General features: G+C 44.1%; 2 protein-coding genes across 4 annotated transcripts; both read left to right on the forward strand.

Moving 5' to 3' along the window:
• Positions 1 to 310: 310 nt before the first annotated feature.
• LOC309561634 (uncharacterized protein) lies at positions 311 to 1,648 on the forward strand (the record flags this gene model as incomplete). The annotated part of the gene is made up of 3 exons (XM_082265632.1): positions 311 to 557; positions 1,161 to 1,295; positions 1,374 to 1,648. The coding sequence occupies 3 exons, from the start codon at positions 311 to 313 to the stop codon at positions 1,646 to 1,648; spliced, it is 657 nt and encodes a 218-aa protein (XP_082121758.1).
• A 6,970-nt stretch (positions 1,649 to 8,618) lies between these two features.
• On the forward strand, positions 8,619 to 21,494 carry CNBP (CCHC-type zinc finger nucleic acid binding protein). 3 transcript variants are annotated; one of them, XM_082266454.1, is made up of 5 exons: positions 8,619 to 8,754; positions 15,877 to 16,016; positions 16,176 to 16,238; positions 20,250 to 20,448; positions 20,547 to 21,494. In XM_082266454.1, exons 2-5 carry the CDS (start codon positions 15,893 to 15,895, stop codon positions 20,662 to 20,664), a joined length of 504 nt encoding a protein of 167 aa, XP_082122580.1. In that variant the 5' UTR covers positions 8,619 to 8,754; positions 15,877 to 15,892; the 3' UTR covers positions 20,665 to 21,494. The 3 variants fall into 3 exon arrangements, with proteins under 3 accessions (XP_082122580.1, XP_082122579.1, XP_082122581.1); XM_082266453.1 differs by having other exon boundaries at positions 8,620 to 8,754; positions 16,146 to 16,238; XM_082266455.1 differs by having other exon boundaries at positions 8,620 to 8,754; positions 16,146 to 16,238; positions 20,250 to 20,434.
• Positions 21,495 to 22,767: the final 1,273 nt, after the last annotated feature.

A 22,767-nucleotide genomic window follows, 5' to 3' on the forward strand; every position in this document is an offset into this window, starting at 1 on the left:
CCAAACCGCACCATTCGTGGTCCTCCTTCAGATGTAGGGCCATAGGAAATGGTACGGTACGGTTAGGGCGGAGCTACTGGTGTCACACGATATATTCCACTGATTGGTGGACAGGAAAACGTCACTGCTGTCGTCAAACGGAAGCGCAGCTCAGTCCAGATATAGGAGAAGGATGCCTGCAAATAACAGCAGGGTCTGGTCAACTCAGGAACTATCCACTTTCCTTACTATAATTGCGGACAGTGTTATTCAGAGTGAGCTTGATGGATCAGTGAGGAATGAAAAGGTGTATAAAGATATTTCCCAGCGGATGGCAGCCGAGGGATTTGAACGGACGTCGGGTCAGTGTAGGGCAAAGCTTAAGAAGCTTAAAGGCCAATATAAAAAAATTAAGGATGCCAACAGCTGTAGTGGAAACAGTCGAAGTACTTGGAAGTGGTACGATGCCATGGACGCCATTTACGGGCATAGGCCAGCAAACCAAGGCAGGGAAGGAGGTCTGGACTCTGCATCTTCATCTGCATCTGCACTTCTCGAATCCATGATAGATCCTGTTGGTAAGTTTAATTTTTTTTCCTGCTTGGCATTGGCTTTCCCTATGCTAACCATTTAAAAAAAATAACTGCACAAAACCATTAACTCTGCACCAAAAATGTAATTGTATTTGTGCAGTGGACTGAAAGAAAATGGTAGGGAGTAGCGCTGCACTGTTTTGTATAATTAATGAAAAATGCGTGACTGGTGTTTTGCTTAATTAGTATGGGCTTGATAATATCAATGGGGGCTGAATATGCATAAAAATACTATTAAAGGCTATCATGCATGATTTCAAGCAGCCACAGTGCACTTTAACCAAGTAAAGTTAATCTCAGAATGGATAGGGAAATGTACTGTCTGTATAAACCAGCCCCTATTTTTGAGAAAAAAGACAACTGTAGAAAAGATAATGGAGATTTCTGATGCTCTCATTGTACCTTAGCCTTTAAACTGATATAGTTCCATTATTTTTTATTTAAATACCTGGACAGAAGAGTATAGGCATCTAATTTTTTTACCCACTGTGCATCCCATTGTTTACTACCTGATAATAACTGCCATAAGATAGTACACTGTGTCTTCTTCTCGTTTGTGTCTAAAACCCTTGATATGTGCATTTTCAGATACTGTGGATGGACTCTCCAATGATACCTCTAACTTTTCAGACGATGGTCCATCGACATCTTTCAGCAGCACCAGTACGATTGTGTCAACACCAAGCCTACCACAGAGTACGCCAAATGCACCACGTCACACAGGTAAGACATTATGATCAGAGTGAAAGTTATAATTGTGCATTTTCTTAAATCAATATTCTGGTATTTTGTATATTCCAGGTGAAAGGAGACGGTTGCAGCTGGATCTGCGCACAGTTATTGATGATATGAGGGCAGTAGAGGAAAGACAACAGGAAAGGATGGAGACCCTTTCTGAGCGGTGGTTTCAGGCACTGCGTCAGGATGCCCAGGAAGCTATGCGCCAGGAGGCTGAGATTGCCCGGCAGCAGATGGAGCAGTTGTCTACCTTCAACCAGGCCTTCCTTGGTGTCCTAGGGCAGCTTGTTCAAGTGCTGGGAGCCAGTCGTGATCCCAGGCCACCGCCAAGGCAATAGTGCCTGTCAGCCAGCACAGGACCTGTACCCTTTGTTTTTTGGTAATTTTTCAGTTTTGTTTTGTAAAAATGTTTTATTTTTTTGAATTCTTACTTGTAAGAAAATATAGAAAGAATATTTTTGTTGCTGAATAAAAGAGATTTTATAAGAGACTTTGGGTGTGTCTGATTCATTAATGTAAAACTTTATTAAAACTTTAAAACAATCATGGTAAAAAATTAGGTGTTGAGGTGACGCATCAGAGCCTGACGTATTTCATTGCACTCATCTTCAATATCCTGTGCTATTACCCTTACTGGCTCTTCTGCAGACGTATTCCAATCCTGGTGGAAGTCTTCTCCATGACTTTCACAAAGATTGTGAAGAGCACAGCAAGTAAGCACCATGGATTTGACAAGTTGAATGTCACTGTCATTCCTCTTCATAAGACACCGCCACCTACCTTTAAGTCTTCCAAAAGCATTTTCAACTACGACCCGTGCCCTGGATGTTTTCTTGTTGTAGGTTTGTTGTTCTGGTGTCAGGCGGCCATTGTCAGGAAATGGTTTCAGGAGCCAATTTTGTAAAGGGTAGGCAGAGTCCCCGAGCACATAATAGCCAACATTCACCCCCCAAATGTTCTTAGTGGAAAGAGGGTACAGCCCTCCCTGCCCAACCCAATCCCAAAATGTGGACAATCGTAGAACCCGAGCATCATGCAAACTCCCAGGTTTTCCAACATTCACACTCCAGAATAGTCCTTTTCCATCCACCACTCCCTGGAGGATGATGGAATGCCAGCCCTTTCTGTTGAAGTAGTCAGTGTGGTATTCTTGTGGTGCTATTATTGGTATGTGTGACCCATCAATAGCACCAACACACTGTGGAAGACCCCACCTGTTTTCAAAGTACTCAGCCATGTCTTTAAGCTTTTCCCTGTCTGGAAAATGAACAATTTCAGGAGCTAGCAATGTGCAGACAGCCTTACAGAAGTCCTGCACACAACGGCACACTGATGATTTACTGACACCAAAAAGATGACCTATACTTCTGTATTCACTGTTGGTAGCCAGCTTCCACAGTGCAATGGCTACTCTTTTCCTCATTGGCAAACTGGCTCGGAAGTTTGTGCTTTGCTTCTCCATCGCTGGACGTAGCCTTGCACAAAGGTATGAAAAGGTTTCCTCCGACATTCGGAAATTGTGCACCCACTGTGTGTGTGAATCCTGGGACGGTCACATCCCACCACTCATTGGCACGGGGGAGAGCCCAAATGACTGGTCGGCGGCGCTGCTTTGACAAAAGGAGAAGCATCTTTAAAAGAAGAAAACACAGATGTTACCATGTCACAAATAATAAAAACATATTAATACAACATACTATATTTTACAAGGTCAGATAGCATCATGTATAAAAGTGAGCAATGAGTACACATTGCAAGTATTACACCTTATACATAAATAAAAAAATACAGAATCTGCAAAGATCTAATATAAGATGGGAAGGATATACAGTACATTATGTATTCAACAACATACATGTTGCACACGTATGTAAACATGCACATTTGAAGTATTACACCTTATACATAAATACTCATTATACTACTAATGATTTGTTATGCATTTGATTTAATACTTCAAATGTGCATGTTTACATACGTGTGCAACATGAATGTTGTTAAGTACATATGTACTGTATATCCTTCCCATCTTATATTAGATTTTGTCATATTCTGTATTATTTTACTTTTTAATACGGGTAGAAATAAATGACAATTGGCATAATGTTGCTTACCCTATAACGCTGCCGTCTTTGTCTTTGCCGCACAAAGGTGTACTTCTCCTCCTGACTCAAGACCCAAGCCAAAAGTTTTCTTCTCTTTTCTGCTGTGTTTCGCTTTGCCGCTCGTAACCTTCTCTCACACTGTGTGGCATGTATTTTGATTACTAAGAACCAAAAGCCAAGTAGAGCAAAGACGAGCTGCTGGATGACCTCCATTGTTGTTGTTGTTGTTGTTGTAGCGTCACGTCTGTTGTCGCACTAGTGTGACGCCACGCCGCAACGCTAGGCATTTGGTGTATGCCCCGCATGGACCCTAGAGGTCCGACTTCCAGTGGAAACGCTCAACTGAATAGACCGGACCATTATCAGCCTGCCGATCTGTCCCGATCCGAACCGTTCCGCTCAGTGGAAACGAGGCAAATGTGAAGTTATTGCCCTGCTCAATTTTGTGTCATCTGCAAAAACTGAGATCGAGCTACTGACCTCGTTCTCAATTCTATTTATGAATAAATTGAACAAAATTGGTCCCAGAACTGAGTCTTGGGGGACCCCACTTACCACCCTAGACCAGTCTGAGTATGCGTTGTTTATTACCACCCCTTGGACACGCCCCTTTAACCAGTTCCGTATTCAAGAGCAAACCTTGTGGTCGATGCCTGTCGCCCTTAATTTATAAATCAAGCGTTTGTGGGGAACTGTATCAAACGACTTAGCAAAATCCAGGTACACCACATCCACAGGTCTCCCACTGTCTAGCTCACAACTAACCTCCTCGTAGAATGTTAACAGATTGGTTTGACACGAACGCCCCTTTGTAAACCCATGCTGATTACTGTTGATGTTGTTGTCTTTAGCAAACTCTTAGATATAGTCCCTTATCATCCCCTCCAGAAGTTTACATACGATTGACGTCAGGCTGACCAGCCTATAACTTCCCAGGATATGCCTCTGCCCTTTTTTGAATATCGGTATCACATTAGCTTTTCTCCAGTCACCTGGTACATTTCCTGTCAAAATACTGTCAGCAAAGATCAGGAACAGTGGTCTAGATATAACCTTACTGAGTTCTTTAAGTACTTTCGGATGTTCGCCACCGGGGCCTAGTGATTTACTTGTGTTAATTTTATCTAGCCTTTCCCATATTTCACCCTCTATTAGCCATAGCGGCAAGTCCTGTGAAGTACTGCTAACCAAACCGTCATGGTCAGTGTACCCCTCCATTTCTTGTGTAGAGACTGAGGGGAAAAAAAGCATTAAGCACAGAGGCTTTTTCAGTGTCCTCTGTAACCATCCTCCCCTCATCGTTAATTATGTGTGCAACATGTTCTGATCTCGTTTTTTTGCTGTTGATATATTTAAAGAATTTCTTAGGGTTTTTTTTACTATCCTCTGCTTTTTGTCTCTCGAAGTTGATTTTAGCCATTTTGATTTCGTATTTACATTTCCTATTTAATTCCTTGTATAGCTGGAAAGCCGATAACGCCCCCTCCGATTTATATTTCTTGAATGCCATTTTTTTTTCCTAATAAGTTTATTTACATTATGGCTAAGCCAGCCAGGTTTGGCTTTGGCTCTTTTAAATGTATTTCCCATTGGAATGCACTGTGACATGCTTTTGTTTAATATGTTCCTAAAGCATTCCTATTTTTCCTCTGTGGTCAGAGTTCCTAGGGTCTGGTCCCAGTTTATTTCCTCTATCATTGAGCACAATTTGGGAAAGTTTGCCCTTCCGAAGGTTAGGGTTCTTATGTTCCCCTCATGGCTTGCTATGTTGTGATTTACGCTAAATGTTGACATCCTGTGATTGCTAGAGCCCAGGTTGTCGCGGACTCCTACACCTGAGATTAGATCTGTGTCATTAGTAATTAATAGATCCAACACTGCATTCATTCTAGTAGGAGAATCCACCAACTGAGACATGTAGTTGTCCTGTAAGGTTTCCATAAAGAGACGGGCCTTTAGTGAGTGTGCAGTCCCCTCTTCTCAGTTAATGTCGGGATAGTTGAAGTCCCCGAATATGATGACTGGCCCCAGCTTTGTCACGCTACCCAAAAGTGACATAAATTCCAACTCTACCTCCTCCCTTCGGTTTGGTGGCCTATAACAAACCCCCACAATAACTTTCCCCTTTTCACCTTCCCTACGGAGCTCTACCCACACGGATTCTAACTCCGTACTCAACCCTTCCATAATATCACTCATTTCCACCCCCTTACATTATTCCTGACATAGAGATATACCCCCCCCCCCTCTTTTTCCTTCCCTGTCCTTCCGATACACAGAATACCCTTGGATATTGGCCAGCCAGTCGTGTGAGGAGTCAAACCAAGTTTCTGTTATTCGCACAAGGTCTATGTCCTCCTCATGTACTAACATTTCCAACTCATCCATTTTATTAGCTAGGCTCCTGGCATTTGCATATATCCCTCTTAGTTTAGTGGAAGTTGATATTGCATAGTGCTTAATTTTATTTCTGTTTAGTCTGAGGTTTGTCCGCACAGACGCCCGATTTTAGACGCTACGGACCTGCTGTCGCTTCTGCCCCCAATAATACTCTCTGTCTACAGCTCCCTCCTAACGGACTCTACCACAAGGCCCTCCCCTCCTCCTCCTAGTTTAAAAGCCCCTCCAACTTGGTGCTGTACCATCCCCATTAAGGTGCAGCCCGTCCTTACTAAAGAGCCGGGAGCCGACTGAGAAGTCAGCCCAGTTCTCCAAGAACCCGAACCCCTCCTTCCTATACCAGTTCCTCAGCCACTTGTTCAGTTCCCTTATCTCCTTCTGCCTCTCTTGTGTGGCTTGAGCAGCAGTATTTCAGAGAAAACCACCTTGGAGGTCCTATTCCTCAATCTAGTCCCTAAATCCCTGAAATCATTCTTTAGGATCCTCCACCTTTCTCTTACTTGGTCATTGGTGCCAACGTGCACCATGACCGCTGGGTCCTTCCCAGCCCCGCCCAATAATCTGTCTACTCGATCCGCGATGTGCCGAACTTGAGCGCCCAGTACACAACATACTGTTCGGCTACCGTGATTGTTTTGACAGATTGCCCTATCTGTCCTCTTAATAATTGAGTCCCCCACTACCACAAGCTGTCTAACCTTTCCTGAGTCACGGCCCCCCTCCTTCCTGCAGCTGCCACTACCCTAGCAGCTGGGGGATGGCGCCTGCTCCAGCACTGCCACCCCTGAGCTGATATCCCCATCATCATCCAACTTGGCATATTGTTTGGGGTGTATCAACTCAGGACTGGCCTCCCTAGCGCTCTTCCCTCTACCCCTCCTTCTAACTGTCACCCAACTGCCTACCTCTGTTGCCTGCGTCTCCACCCTCCTCTATGCTGGTCCCTGCCAGCACCTGATGGGTAATGTCCAAGCTTCTTTCCAGGTTGTTGATGCTGCGCAGTGTTGCCACTTTGTTCTCTAGATCCAGGATCTGGGCTTCCAGAGAAGCAAGTCGCTCACATCTTGCACAGCAGTATTCACCCTCGATTAGTTCATCAAGGAACGCATACATGCAGCAAGAAGTGCACTGAGTGGCATCCCCAATCCTGCCGGACATTATTACCCACTACTCTATGGGGATAATTAGGATACCTGCTATTCCTTACCTACTCTACCTCTATCTCCCCTGGTACTAAACCTGGGGTACTCACCAGTCGTCTAAGGTACTCAACAGTCGCCTACGGTCGCTAGGTCCTCCTAGTCGCTAGGGTTATCCACCAGTCGTTAAAGGTACTCCCAGTCGCAAAGGTATACCTGGTCCCAGTCGCTACAGTATATCCCCAGGCACTGAGGTTACTACCAGACGCTAACTTACTCCTTAGTTGCTAAGGTTTACACCCAGTCGCTAACCCCCAGTCGCAAAGGCTACACGCTTTGTCACTAAATATTCACCCAGTCGCTAACACCCAGTCGCAGTTATGTTCTGTGGTTCCTGACTAAATAAGATTTTTTAAGAGCAACTACCGGTTGCTCTTAAAAATATAGAAATCATCTTTCTATATTTGCATTCCGTATAATGGCTGTGAATCATGCACCAGGGAGCTCTTATATCAGTGAGCTGCACAGGTAGTAGCACTGCTGCTTCAGTTTCAATATCAAAGGCCACACAGTAGGGAATGGGACACATCACAGGGCACACCATGGGGCATATCACAGGGCACATCATGGGGTCCACATCAGGGCATGGGGGCACACAGCAGGGCATGCATGCGCAGGAGTGACGCCATTGTGGCTACGGACACTCACAGCGCTGGAGCCACCAAACCCGGAAGAGACGCCGAGAGAGCATGTCAGCTCCCACAACAGTGTCCGGGGGTCCGTGTCGGGGCTTCGTTTTACGGTATTTCATAATGAGCTAGTATGCGATGCATACTAGCTCATTATGCCTTTGTCTTGCAGGGTTTTTTTTTTTTTTTTCAGTATACAACCGCTATAAATACCACAAAATAGAAAACATTGATATACATTTATTATGGGTGCAGTGTTGCATGACCAAACAATTGTCATTCAAAGTGCAACAGTGCTGAAAGCTGAAGATTGGCCTGGGCAGGAAGGGGGTGAAGGTCCCTGGTACTGAACTGGTTAAAGCATGGTGCTCTGCAATATATGACATATTTGTTTCTATCACTGTAAGCGGATAAACACACGAAGTATGAATGTAATGTCTCCCGCACACACGTGTGGGCTCTATATTCTCGCTCCTATTGTCTGGGAAATAAAAGAGTTCCATGTGACCTCCTCCCTGCAGCCCTAATCCCACTACAGCGGAGTATAAACATGAGAAAATGGCGGGCTCTCCCGAGCACAGTGAAATGACAGGTTACAAGGCGGGAACCTCCCCCAACAGCGCGCCTTGAGTCATGTGTAAGGAATGTACCATCTGACCAAGCTGCTCTGCGCTCACCCAGCAGAAGCGATGCAGTAGGGAGGGGTGTCTAATATATCCATTTCTACAACGAAAAACTACAGGTGGAAGCCGCCGCACATTATGTAATCATATCATAGTGGCATATAAATTCCTTCCCATCGGGAGCTCTGCCTGAAGGATTTATACCTCTGCCTCTTTGCTCTTAAATATTCCGAATACTGATCACCCCTTCATGTAGTGCTCGGTGGTAGATCCCGATTGGCAGGCAACAGCCTACCTTGACTAATGGTGGGCGTGTTAGTGCGCGGAGGTTGCTATTGGTGGGAATCTGAGCAGCGGCCGTGCGTTCTAGTCTCTGATTGGCTAGGTAGACTGGGAGCGCCGTGCGCAGCTCGACGGGCATTTTGGAGTCGTGTGCAAACCGCGTGTGGCGCAGCCGAGAGGGACTGTAGATAAACAGCGTTCGGGAGGTGAGTAGAGGAGCGGTGCGGGGCTGAGTCATGCAATGGCGGGTAGCAGGGCTGAAATTGAACAGGGCTCGGCCTTGCTGAGAGATGCGGGAGAAGGCCGTGCTGTCAGCTGCTTGGTGTGCTCTGGGGGAAGGGGGCGCGGTGCTAGGCCTGAGCCAGGGGCGGTACAATGTAATGGAGTATTCTGGCCCATGCTTGGCCTTACATTTCCATCCTAGGCCTTTCTGTGCGGCCTGCACGCCTAACGTGCCGCAGCACTGCCGTCATGTCAGCCGCCTGCTATTTATAACTGGAGCGCGCCTCTATCACAAGCGGGGAGCCTGTATAGCACGTGTGCCTGAGCCGCGCTTCCTTATATGGGCAGAGTGCGGGCTTCCCCGGCATTGCTTCCCCGATATTCCATCAATGGAACTCTACAATCTTATGTATTTGTAAAACTCAACGTTATAGACCAATAAGATCGTTATTAAGAAAACAACATAGACCAATAAGATCGTTAATAGGAAAACGTATAACGCCCAGCCATGGCACATGTGATCGGTGCCAAGTAGGGTTGCCACCTCATCCCTTTAATAAAACCAGGACGCACATTAATTACACGGCTTCTGTGGATGATTAAGGTGATAATTAAACTGCGAGCCTTGTTTGCATTACATTAACCTCAGAACCCATGTAATTCATGCATGGCCTGTTTAAAGGGATGGTATCAATAATGGGTGACCTACGCTTATCAGCCATGCTTTTATGATCGCCAATCCTAACCCATCCAGGCATGGATGCCACTTAAAGGCTGAATTCACCTTTACAGAACAGAAAATCTGTAAGGTGAACTTGCACTGTACCAACACCCCCATCGTCCCCACTGACTCTGAGTCCTGCTTGTTAATGGCCGATGGGCCTCTTCCCCACAACCCTGGCCAGTGGTTGTGGGGTCTGCGGGCAGGGGGCCTAAAGGAATCTGGAATAACATGACAAGGTGCTTTGGGTTGGGGCATGTGGCCTGGTGTGGTAGGGGGGCATATCTCGTGTCTACCCCCTCCCCCCCATCTATCCTGGACAGCCATGCTGCATGCACAGATAAGGGTCTGGTATGGGCACACTGTTTTTTTTTTCACAATTTGTTTTATTCAGGGTTCGTACGGTCATAAAAAACCTGGAAAAGTCGTGGAATTTTAAGATGGAAATTTCCAGGCCTGGGAAAGTTTTGGGAAATTTATCCCACAAAGTTTTGGAAAAGTCATTGAAATTTGTTTTAACAATCGCTGTATATTCGAATATGCAGAAAAGAGAAAGGCGCCACTCAGTGTAGCAGATGTAAATTTTTTTGACCCATATTAAAAACTTACATGGAGGTAAACTTCTATCTGTCCAGTTCTGGTCGCCAGTCCTCAGGAGGGATGTTTTGGAGCTGGAGAGAGTCCAGATAAGGGCAACTAAACTAATTAGGGGATTGGAGGACCTTAATTATGAACGTCTGCAATCGCTTGATTTATTCTCCCTGGAGAAGAGGCGCCTGAGGGGGGACATGATAGCAATTTTTAAATATCTCAATGGGGATCTCAGCTTAGAAAAAACTGTTCAGTCGAAGGGGATTGCATGAGGACTTCGAGGGCATACAATGCGATTAGAGGAGAAGCGTTTTAACCTCAGGCAACGTGGGGGGTTCTTTACTGTTAGGGCTACAAGATTGTGGAATTCTCTACCACAAGAGGTGGTTTCTGCGGGAAGTATGGTGGCTTTCAAAAGACTCTTGGACGTACATCTCAAGGATCAGAACATTCAGGTTGAACTGGATGGACTATTGTCTTTATTCAACCTCACCTACTATGTATGTACTATCTTCATAGCACCGGGTCCGCAGCGTTTCTGTCCCTGAGGCTGGCCAGCAGCCGGGGGATGACACTAGGGGAGGACCAATCGGGATTCGGTCAGATCAAGGCAGCGGTGAAGTGCATACCTCACTGGAGGGCCGCACAAACGCGATGACGTGCGGGGGGGGGTGGCGGCGTTAACCGGTCTCAGAGCATGCGTGAACCGCTCCTTTAGACCCCTGATGTAAGCGCCGCATCTGTGCCATCCATACCAGTTCAGCCGCACCTTAACAAACAGTGCAAACTGAGGGGAAATTCGCACTGAACATGTGTAAACTTGGCGTTATAGCAGTTGTGTAGTGCAATAAGACAGCAAAGTAAGGACCAGTCCGCTCAGTAATGTACAGGTCTGTGTGAGAACACTTGTGTTTAGGGTAAAGTCAGTCCTCAACTCTGTCAGCACAGGACACTGCATTTTGAGCACTCATTCCCAACTAACAGACCGTAATGGACATGCACAATTTTCTTTCCCTAGTGCATTATGGTGTGCCGCAGTGCATGTGTGTAAGAAGGGCATTGGGATACCATTGAAAATGAATAGCACTTCACCATGCTAGCATGTTTAACCTGTCTTGCGGTAAGGTGCATTAATGCAGTGCAACAAATTGAATAGGTGTGAATGGGCCATGAGGGCAAGGGGGTGGTTTTTCATTAGGTAATCGGGGTATTGTAAGGCATGTCCTAGAAAAACGTCACAGAAGAGAGGCTGTAAAGGAATAAAAAGGTGTGGTACTTCAGGGGGGGATTTAGTCCCTGTTCACATCGGTGTGATTTGGCCTTTCAAATTCCAAAAGTAGTTCCTGCACTACTTTTGGCAACTTCAATAGACATCCTGTGCCTGAACCCACACCGATGTCTTTCAAGTGGCCCCAGAAATCAGACTAAAATGCGGCTTTGAAATTGTGCAAGTTCAGATGAAGTTGTACGATTTCAAAGTCGCATTCAATGTGAACAAAAGCTTAGAAATAGTCTATTGGGATAGAAATATGAGACCCTATCCTGTTTGTAAAAGTGCAACACCTGGGCTTTTCATGGGTTTCCTTGCTGTAGTACTTAAGCACTTGCTGGACCAAACGTGTACATGTTATCAGGGGGTCCTAATGCTTAATCCAGGCCAGTGACTAGCCATGCAATGAAGTCCGGCTTTTTTTTTTTTTTATTGTAAAGTCTTGTTTTTCTCTTTGTTCATTGGTGGACACAGCGCTCCATATTCAGAACCATAGGGTTATATCGCCCCCTACAGGAGTAGGATAAAGACTTGGCTACGCCTATAGCAGCCCTAGCTGGTATCCATCCCCCACTCTGCTATAGGCCTTCACTTTTTTTTATTTATAGTTTTCATAATCTATACACACTTTTTTTTTTTTTTTTTTAATAAACATTATGCTTACCTGCTGTGTGCAATGGGATAGTGGCCCCAAACCTCTTAGGTCTCCCGCTGGCGCTTTTGGCTCCTACCCTTCTGATAGTGTGCTCGTGTAGGCTTGGTCCTGAGCTGCACTGCCTGTGTCCATGGACAGTGTTGCTCTATTAAAAAAAATCATCACATAGGGCACTGTTTGTCCCCTGCATGATTAAAAATTAGTTTGGGGGGGGGGGGGTGAATATGTAAAGAATAAAGTTATACACTAGTGGATGCGCGCACTGATCAGTGTGTTGGGGGGGGGGGGGTTGTGAGTCAGAACACAAAGGTGCAGCTGGGGAGATCCCTGCACCAATATCATTGGTGTTAGTAGTAGGGCTGTCACGACTCGTCGACTACAAAAAATCGTCGACGTGCGGAAAATGCGTCGACGCGTCAACGTGTGACGTCACACGCCCCCGGCCGGCCGCCGCGCCGCTTGAAGCATTGCCGGCCAGGTGAAATTCCCCCGCCGGGCTCCGTCGGAGACGAGAGGTGAGTGCTGACCATCTCCAGCACCCCTGTACTGCCACAACACACATTCGCATCCTCCCCCAGCTACTTAGAGATGTCACATTTGCGGCGCTACACCGGCTTGTAATGGCCTGTACTAGGTGGGAGGGCTTACTGGGGGGTCTGCACTGGAAGGGGGGCTTACTAAGTGGTCTGTACAGTACAGACCACTTAGTAAGCCCCCCTCCCAGTACAGACCCCCCAGTAAGCCCTCCCACCTAGTACAGACCCCTTAGTAAGCCCCCCTTCCAGTACAGACCCCCCAGTAAGCCCTCCCACCTAGTACAGTCTGTACTAGGTGGGAGGGCTTACTGAGGGGTCTGCACTGAGAGGGGGGCTTACTAAGGGGTCTGTACTAGGTTGGAGGGCTTACTGGGGGGTCTGTACTAGTGTACTGGGAGGGGGGCTTACTAAGTGGTCTGTACTGTACAGACCACTTAGTAAGCCCCCCTTCCAGTGCAGACCCCCCAGTAAGCCCTATACTAGGTGGGAGGGCTTACTGAGGGGTCTGCACTGGGAGGGGGGCTTACTAAGGGGTCTGTACTGGGTGGGAGGGCTTACTGGGGTGTCTGTACTGGGAGGGGGGGCTTACTAAGGGGTCTGTACTGGGAGGGGGGCTTACTAAGGGGTCTGTACTAGGTGGGAGGGCTTACTGAGGGGTCTGTACTAGTGTACTGGGAGGGGGGCTTACTAAGTGGTCTGTACAGTACAGACCACTTAGTAAGCCCCCCTTCCAGTACAGACCCCTCAGTAAGCCCTCCCACCTAGTACAGACCCCTTAGTAAGCCCCCCCTCCCAGTGCAGACCCCTCAGTAAGCCCTCCCACCCAGTACATACTGTACTAGGTGGGAGGGCTTACTGAGGGGTCTGCACTGGGAGAGGGGCTTACTAAGTGGTCTGTACTGGGTGGGAGGGCTTACTGAGGGGTCTGTACTGGGAGGGGGGTTTAGTAAGTGGTCTGTACTAGGTGGGAGGGCTTACTGAGGGGTCTGTACTGGGAGGGGGGGGGGGGGGGCTTAGTAAGTGGTCTGTACTAGATGGGAGGGCTTACTGAGGGGTCTGTACTGGGAGGGGGGTTTAGTAAGTGGTCTGTACTAGGTGGGAGGGCTTACTGAGGGGTCTGTACTGGGAGGGGGGCTTACTAAGTGGTCTGTACTGGGTGGGAGGGCTTACTGTGGGGGGCTGTACTGGGAGGGGGGCTTACTGAGGGGTCTGTACTGGGAGGGGGGCTTACTAAGTGGTCTGTACTGGGTGGGAGGGCTTACTGTGGGGGGCTGTACTGGGAGGGGGGCTTACTGAGGGGTCTGTAGTGGGAAGGGGGCTTACTGAGGGGTCTGTATTAATTACAGGATTAATTAGCTAATCAAAAAGACACTAAATTAAGCAAAAAAACAAAAAATTTAAATAATCGTTAGATTAGTCGACTAATCGTAAAAATAATCGATAGATTAGTCGACAGACAAATTAATCGTTAGTTGCAGCCCTAGTTAGTAGTATGGTAATCTGTCAGGTGGTGTGCAAAGTCAGTTAAAAGGGACCTTGCACTTTTGACCATTGTAAATTCTTTGTAAGATGTATTTTTCTGTTAAAAAAAAGTAATTGTATACTAGTCATTATAGATCCCAAGGCTTTTCTCAGGAGAGCCATTGAATACACAGACATCTGGCATCTTACACTAGAGAGAACATCTCTCTAATAGATGAAGCAGTGCCCAGCACATTAGTTCTTAGTGTGGTAAACAAGTAAAGAGCAAATCTTCAAGGAAACCTCTGGTGAAAAAATATGAAGGATGAAATTTGTAACCGTTGCTCATTTACCTTACCCTCATGTTGATAAAGTGGCTTCAGTTATTTCCAGGTTACTGGCAAGGAATGAGCATATAAATTTAGGGGTTTTGATGTTACTAGCTTTCCAATTTTTTTTGTCCCAGGACAGTAAGGCCTCTTGCACACTGCACCTTGAAAAAGCCCAGTACCGCTGAGCTAAAATACAGCCCATTAATTGTAATGTGCCTATGCACACAGGCGCGTAAACAAGCGTCATGCATTCTTCAGTAAAAACAAAATATAAAAATCTGCATTTTTGGTCAGTAATTTTCGCATCATGCCCAGTTACATAACACACAAAACAAGATAATGAGAATACATTTCTGTGTATTTCCGCAAATGCATATGCGTGAAAATATGTGCAAATAGATTTAAAAAAAAAAAATCGTCTTCAAGAGGCCTAAATCAAAGTATTTATTCTGGAGATAGCTGGCCATTTAAAGAGGAAGTAAACCCTCCTGCAAGTTGTACCTATAGGTAAGCCTATGATAAGGCTTACCTATAGTACTGTAAATATCTCCTAAACATGCACCGTTTAGGAGATATTTACCTTACATGCAGCCAGTGACGTCACTGGCGCATGCGCTTTGAAGGAAAGGCCACTGGTGCCGTTCCTTCAGAGCCCCGTGCCGTGACCGTCGGCTCCCGCGCAGGAGTGATGTGATCGCAGGTCCAGCCAATCAGAAAGCCGGATGCCGCGAACCCGGAAGAAGGGTGATAGAACATGTCACCCATAGGAGAGGTGAGCAGTCGGCGCTTCGGGCTTCGTTCTAAGGTAAGTATATCATAATGAGCTAGTATGCGATGCATACTAGCTCATTAGGTTTCTTTCAGGTGAACTTTTAAAAAAAAAAAAAATTTCTGAGGTTTACAACCTCTTTAACGTTTTCAGGAGCTCAACAATAGCAGCTGCTGTCATTGTAGGTTTCTTTTAAAACGTAACCCTTCCCCAACCCCTGTACTAACAACTTGTGTAATCCTGAAAATAAACGTCTTCTTTTTTCATTTTATTCCATGTAAGGTCCCTTTTCCTGACCACATTGTCAGTATTTCTTTTCATGTCTGCTTTAGGCATGTGTTTGTTTTTTCTGTAGAGAAATTATGCAAGTTTTTATTGCGGTCTGTGTCCCTCGCTTATAAATGCCCATGCATGTTGACCTGTGTCCATGCACACATTTAGAAGCAGGGTCGTACAGAGGCAGAAAAAAAAAACTGCCTATGCTTCGAGGAGCAGCAGCGTTATGCAGACAAAAAAAACGCTTGACCCATTTATGGCCTTGAGCGTTGTTTATTTCAATGACTGGAATAAATAATAATTCTAGTCAATGTACTTTATGCCCAAGCTCTGCGCTCGTTTACAAGCTTTGAGCATTTTTCTGCTGCTGTCAGGAGAAAAGGTGTTTAGGAGAGATGGTCAAACATCCAATGTGCATGAGGACTAAAAGTAATAACTTTGAAGTATTTGATTCTAAATCTAACCTGTATGTATACTTTTTTTTTTTTTTTGTAGAACTAAATCTGAAAACATGAGCAGTAACGAGTGCTTCAAGTGTGGTCGCTCTGGTCACTGGGCTAGGGAGTGCCCTACAGGTGGCGGACGTGGCCGAGGTGGTAGAGGCAGAGGACGTGGTGGTTTCAACTCTTCAAGAGGTAACATTTATCAAAGATGGAAGGCTTTGCTTTGGCTCTCCCTCCCCTGCTTTTATTTCCCTCCCCCAATTAACTGTTAATGCTTTTGCAGTTTTATTAATATACTTTTTTTTTTCTTCTCCAATATAGGGTTCCAATTTATTTCTTCATCTCTTCCAGACATTTGTTATCGTTGTGGAGAGTCTGGCCATCTTGCTAAGGATTGTGACCTTCAAGAGGATGGTGAGTGTCAATGGGTATTGAACCCAATCACATTCATCGTATAACTCTTGTACATGATCCAGTTTTCTGTGCAGGACCACAGACCGCAAATGATTAACTCTAATATGATATACTGTTGTGCTGAACCTGCTAAATGTGATCCTGTGTCATTTGGCAAAAGAATATCTGTAGTTTCAAAAAAGTAACTTCACAGGAGATTGAGTATCAAGGCTTTTTCAGAGTTATTTAGCTGAAAAGTATCCTTATGATAAATTGTACCAGTCCTTATTCAATCTGCCAATAAATCATTTCAATTTAATTTGTGTATAAGAGTGGAAGTAACTACTGGCACCACACTGCCCCTACCGCATTTGGGAAGAACAGCAGCTGGAGGTAAAGCGCTCCAGCAGCTGTCCATTCTAGTGTGATTTCGTATTTTAAGTGGTAGTGAAGGCGAATACTAAAAATCTTCACTCCCCTCTTTGCCCTAACTATCCTGTATAAAAATATCTGTATACTTACCTGATTTTTTTAATACAGTCATATGATCCTGCAGCTCCCGCTGTATATGAGCGCTCAACAGCTGTGAATTTCTGGAGCTTTTACTTTGCCTATGGGCTTGTTATGGCCCAGCCATTGTCAGAGCTCCATTCACTCCCCTGCAGCAGCCACTCACTGATGCATTCAAGCCCTAACTGCAGGATCACATGACTTGACCTGGGCTCAATAAAAATAGGTATGCACACAGATTTTATTTACCTTTTTAACAAGAGTATGCAGGATAGGTAGGGGGGGGGGGTATTTTAATAGTATTAGCATTTTATTTCTTTTAAAAATTGGGACAAAATGTCAGTGGCAGCAATAAGAAGTGGAGACCTGCAGTACTGGAAGAATGCACTTTGGGTGTTAAGTCTGCCATAATGGGTATATATGATGTACATATTTGCACATTACGCTGAGAGCCCTCGGGTGTACCCACAAGCATTTAGTTTAGGCCTAAAGTAAATCTTCTGGAAGAAGCCTACCATTGCTGACCCCTTGAAAATATATGGCCATTTTCTCTTCCTCTAGCCTTAATATTTTTAATCAGGCATGCATCAAGAAAGCCAGAGTGAAGTGAAGTCCTTAACTGCTTGCTTATTCCATGTGACTCAAATACTGAAGCAAGATGGAGGTCATTTTGACAGCCATGCAATTGGCATTAGCCACCTGATTTTCTCCAGAAAGACAGCTCTTAGTTTGTCATTGGTGACCCTGCTAAAGGGTACATTATGCAGAAGTGTATGATATGGAGGAGCTTTTATAGCATCTCTATCAAATCCGAGCAGTGACTTGGTTGATGGACCCTTTTTGCCTAGAGTATTAATAATAATGGGACCTGCAGTATGGTTCCCACTGAGACTTTAGTTTCTGCTTAGTAAAAACCCACCTAATAATGGACATTTAAAGTAACAGTATATGGGTTTTTTTTTTTTTTTTTTTTTTTTTTTCATGTGTGTTTTAGCTTTAATGTTTAGTTTTGCTAGGAGTATGGAACCCACGTTGGCCCTACTGATAAGTGATATTGCAACTTATAAATAGTGGTTTGTTAATGGTCTGTCAGGCGGTAGTCCTTGCCAGAAATAGATGAAGCAAATACCTTGTCCTTTCTAGACATTGTCCTTTGACGGCTAACACTATTTGAGTTCTTACTTTTTGCTAGAATGCTTCAACTTGGAATTAAAAGGATTGCTTCAACTTGGAATTAAAAGGATGGTAATTTAAAGCAAAGCTTTTTTTTCTTTTTGTGACAGTTCAAAAGTATCTAGCTACAGCCCAAGCACTTTTCTTAGTCACTTTACTCCAGGGTGACTTGGATTTTTTGCTTTCAGTGTATCCAGGGAAATGTTATTAATTGCAACTACATGACAAATGGTCAAAATACAAGTTAGTAGGAAACAAGCTTGTAGTAATTTATTCAGGAACTATCAACCTCCTGTAAGATCAAGTTACTGAACTGAAAATTACAAACAAATCCCCTTTCATAATTTAGGCTCAGCAAAAAACGAAAGTACTCTAATTTTTTCTTAACGTTTTTTTTTTTAAATTTTCCAAAACATACAGGAGTACTGAACTCTGGAAGATGAGCCCAAAAAGGGCAGTCCAAAATAAATGGACTAGTCACCAGTACTGCCTGTTTGGCTGCAGCTGATCTTCCCTAATATGGCCAGGCTGTTTCTTGTACTGTATGGATATAGCTACGTTTGTGGAGGCAGAGCTTTGTGTCAGAGCCTCTAGCAAAAGAGAACATTTGGCAAAACACAGTAGTGATCACCAAACTTTGATTAAATCTCTGGAGGTTAGCAGTCAGGGGCCGCATTGCCTTAATACACACAGAAGTATACAGCTTTGAGGCTGTAGGTACAAGATTGCGTAGGCACATTCACATACCATGAAGAATACTGCTATGTACTGCAGCCTATGTGTCCTTAGATGGGTGGTTGCCTTAGTTTGTTTTTCCCTTTTTATTTTTACATCGCATGAAAAAATATATCTGCGCCTGGGCCCACTTTGAAAGAAATCATAGGAGTTAGACTTGTCAGGCTGTTTGACTCTTGTTCCAATTTTTGGTTTAACTGAGAATTACATGTTCTAAATGTGCTTGCAGTGTTTACTATAGTTATTTAGTGAATGCAGATTGTAAAAGAAAAATACATTACAGTTTTGTTTGCCATAGACTTATTGGGCCGTTTTTTATAAGTCGCGTATGTGGTTGTTAGTTTAAGGCTAAACTCCGAGATTAGCAAATTGTCAAGACAATTTGGAATTGTGATGTGCTTTTTGTAGTTCTCCTGTAGTTCTTCAGCTTTAAAGTGTTGTGGCGCATTCTATACTGCCTCCAGCCACCTCCCAGTCTCATACTAGCAATCCCCCCAATTCCGCAAGATTTTGTAGCTCATTAGTGCCACATAGCAACTTTTTAAAATCCCTCTAGTCAGGGCAATATGCTTTACACACTGAAAAGGTGCACAGACAATGTCTTGCTACATCTGGACAGGTGAATATAAGATGGGGAGGGTATTTGGAGACCTACTTATTGTGTAACTGCACCAAAGGAAGGGTGCGCTGAGGAAGTTTGGGGGCTGTAATTGCTGATGTCACCATTCTTAAAGAAAAAAAAGCTAGTGTCCTGGCTCTCATGCTTTTCCAGCAGCTTCAGTACTTAGTTACTGATCTAAGACTTGCATGCAGATTAGGTGTCCTGACTTCACTCAAACTTTCTAATCTTCTTGGTCAGTGATGGGGAAGGTAGCTTGCATTTTCAGAAAGTTTTGCAGTGGTAGCCTCTTTGTTCAAGGTTTCCTTTAAAGTGTCACAAAAGGCTTAACATTTTTTTAAATGGCGAGAGGACTCTTGTCCAGGTTTTATGCCTGCTTTTGCCCCAATTAGGGAGATTAGCCCACTCTTATTTGTCCAGTTTACCGTTATCAAAAGTGTAAGTGAAAAAATCCCTCTTTTGGAATATTGTTGGGCTACATCATTGCTCCAACTCTATAATGAAGCTTCTCCAGCACTTAATTGTTCATGGAGTCTACTTGGCAAATTAACAATATCTTACCCTGTTTATAAACTGTCATTCTTAGTTTATGCTCTAATGTGATGTCTGCATGTTATATTTTGCTTTTTTCCTTTTCATGTATACTGATGCTGATTTTTGTATGTTACTTGTAAATAACCCAATGAAACTTAATGTTTAAAGCCAAAAAACCCAATTTTTTTTAGGTTGACATCAGAACGGGAATAGTCTTCCAAGGGGGACATTTTGAAGAGATTTCCTCTCACTTCTGTTTTGGCTATGTGACAGAAAGTGAAGGGAAATCTCCCCAATGAGAAACAGATGACTAAAAAACATGGATAGGTTATTACCAACCTTTACTCTAGACAAAATTAAATTCTTCCTTTTTGTGACACTTTAGAGTAAAAAGAAATTAGAGAGGTGTTTAGAGATGGTAAATAGTTTTGTTGATGACACTTGTAACATTGTGTTTTCAGCTTGCTATAACTGCGGCAGAGGTGGCCATATTGCAAAGGACTGCAAGGAGCCAAGAAAGGAGAGGGAGCAGTGCTGCTACAACTGTGGAAAACCCGGCCATCTTGCCCGTGACTGTGACCATGCTGATGAGCAGAAATGTTATTCTTGTGGGGAGTTTGGTCATATCCAGAAAGATTGCACCAAGGTGAAATGCTACAGGTGATGAATGGAAATCATACATCTGAAATTCTTATTTGACTGGTTTGTCTTTTGTACATGTAAATGACAGCATATTAATGCTTTTTCTTTTGTCTCAGGTGTGGAGAGACTGGCCATGTAGCAATCAACTGCAGCAAGACCAGTGAAGTCAACTGTTATCGCTGCGGGGAGTCGGGGCACCTTGCACGAGAATGCACGATTGAAGCTACAGCTTAAATTTCCTTTGTCGCCCCTCCTTTTTCTGATTGATGGTTGTATTATTTTCTCTGAATCCTCTTCACTGGCCAAAGGTTGGCAGATAGAGCTAGTCCCAGGCCAGTGAGCTTTACTTGACGTGCAAAAGGAGGAAAGGGTGGAAACAAAACGACTTCCTGCATTTAACTACAAAAAAAAAAATGTTTATGTTTAGTTTGGTAGAGGTGTTATGTATAATGCTTTGTTAAAGAACCCCCTTTCCGTGCCACTGGTGAGTTGGGATTAAATAATCGGGAAGAGTTGAGTCAGACTAGTAGACCCTTCTCAGGTTAATGGTAGCACCTGCGCAAGGCGATCCGCTACTGGAAGAGTTTGTGAAAACTTCTGCAAATATTTAATTTTGTGGTGGTCTCGTTGTCTGACCTCAGCTGTTAACATCAACTACATCTGTATCGGGCTAGGGCAGAGTATCACGTCAATGTCTGTCATGGTGGCCAAGTCTACAATTCCGGTGAAAGTGGTCATTGAGATTGTGTCGGAGATACAGGTGACAGAAAGACCTGGAATTTTTTTGTTCCTTTTCATGGAAGTAATGAAAATAAAAAAAAAAAACCCAGAACATGCATAAATGAATAAAGCAAAGTAAGCTATTCAGGAGCTGCAGAGAAATGTTTTCACAAAAATCAAGATGTTATTTTTGTATACTATATCACTTTAGACAACTGTTTGAGTTTCATTTGCGTGTAATCAGTTTTTAAAGTCGGATGGTAAAAGAAACTGAAGTCCTGGAAAATAGACATGTAATTTTAAACTATCAATAAAGCTGGAGGAGGAAGGGGAGTTTGCCTAAAGTCTGTTTCCATTTATTCATTTCTTCTAGCCCAGTGTACCAAGCTGCCTGTTGTGTTGTATGGTCTTATTCGTGACTACTGTTTAAATTTAATGTCAACTTGAGCTGCCTTTTTAAAAATATTAAATGCTAGCTAAAGCCTGCAAGCGCTCCATGTTCATCAGGTTTCATTTATAGCAGAGGAACTCAGACTTGCAAAAAAAAAAGGACAGTTCATTGTTTTTCAGACCTTAGTGACTGGACTATGACCAGTGGGAATAGAAAATGTCCAGGATTGGTGAACAGTGGGAGGAAAAGTAGTTTAGTGCAGGGATCCTCAAACTTTGGCCCTCCAGCTGTTGAGGAACTACACATCCCATGAGGCATTGTATATCTTTGACATTCACAGACTTGACTAGGCATGATGGGAATTGTAGTTCCTGAACAACTGGAGGACTGTGGATGCAAAAGTGCCTGAAGGGTTGGGTAAATGCAAAGAGTCGTAGTTTGGTGGCAAGCCATAGCTCTGACTTTAGAGCTGAAGTTTGGTGTAATTGAGAACCTGTGGTTTTAGAGCTTCCAGGGTACTTTTTGTAGTATCTTTACATGCCAGAAATTCACCTTGCTGGAATTTTCTCTTAAAGTGATTGAAAAGGTTTTTAAAAAATAAATTCGACATACTTGCCTGTTCTGTGAAATGGTTTTGCACAGAACAGTCCTGATCCTCCTTTTTCTGGGGTCCCTTGTCAGTGCTCCGGGCTCCTAATGTTTTCCCGAGTACCCCCATAGCAAGCCGCTTGATCCCAACCCTTATAAATTGTGGGGCGGGGGAGCTGCATGTAAAATAGTGTTTTTTTTTTTTTTTTGTTTTTGTTTTTTTTCTTGAATGCAGAGAATGCATTAAAGTAAAAACAAAAACCTGTAGCCTTTACAATCACTTTAAAATCAACCATAAGTAATAACTGTTTTTTATGCAGTCTTAAGCCCTGTACACACGTAGCGTTTGTCGGCAGAAAATATTCGGCCAACGAACGATCAGGCCGATTGTCGGCTTGTTAGTATGATGCTTCCGACAGCGAATTTTCAGCCGAACAGAATCTGGCGTGCAGACTTTAAAATTTTTATTGGCCGTCACCAGAATGGCCGATTGTTCGCCAGTCAGTACAGAATTTGGCCGACAAACAGCAGATTAGCAAGACTGGGCATGCTAAGAAAAGAAAAAACACACGGAAAGTTAACCATCACATGACATCACTTCTGCAGTCGGCTGTTGTTGGCCGACAAAATTCGTGTGC

Source organism: Pelophylax lessonae (genome assembly GCF_965119305.1).
Source record: "Pelophylax lessonae genome assembly, chromosome: 8".
Classification (NCBI taxonomy): Eukaryota; Metazoa; Chordata; class Amphibia; order Anura; family Ranidae; genus Pelophylax; species Pelophylax lessonae.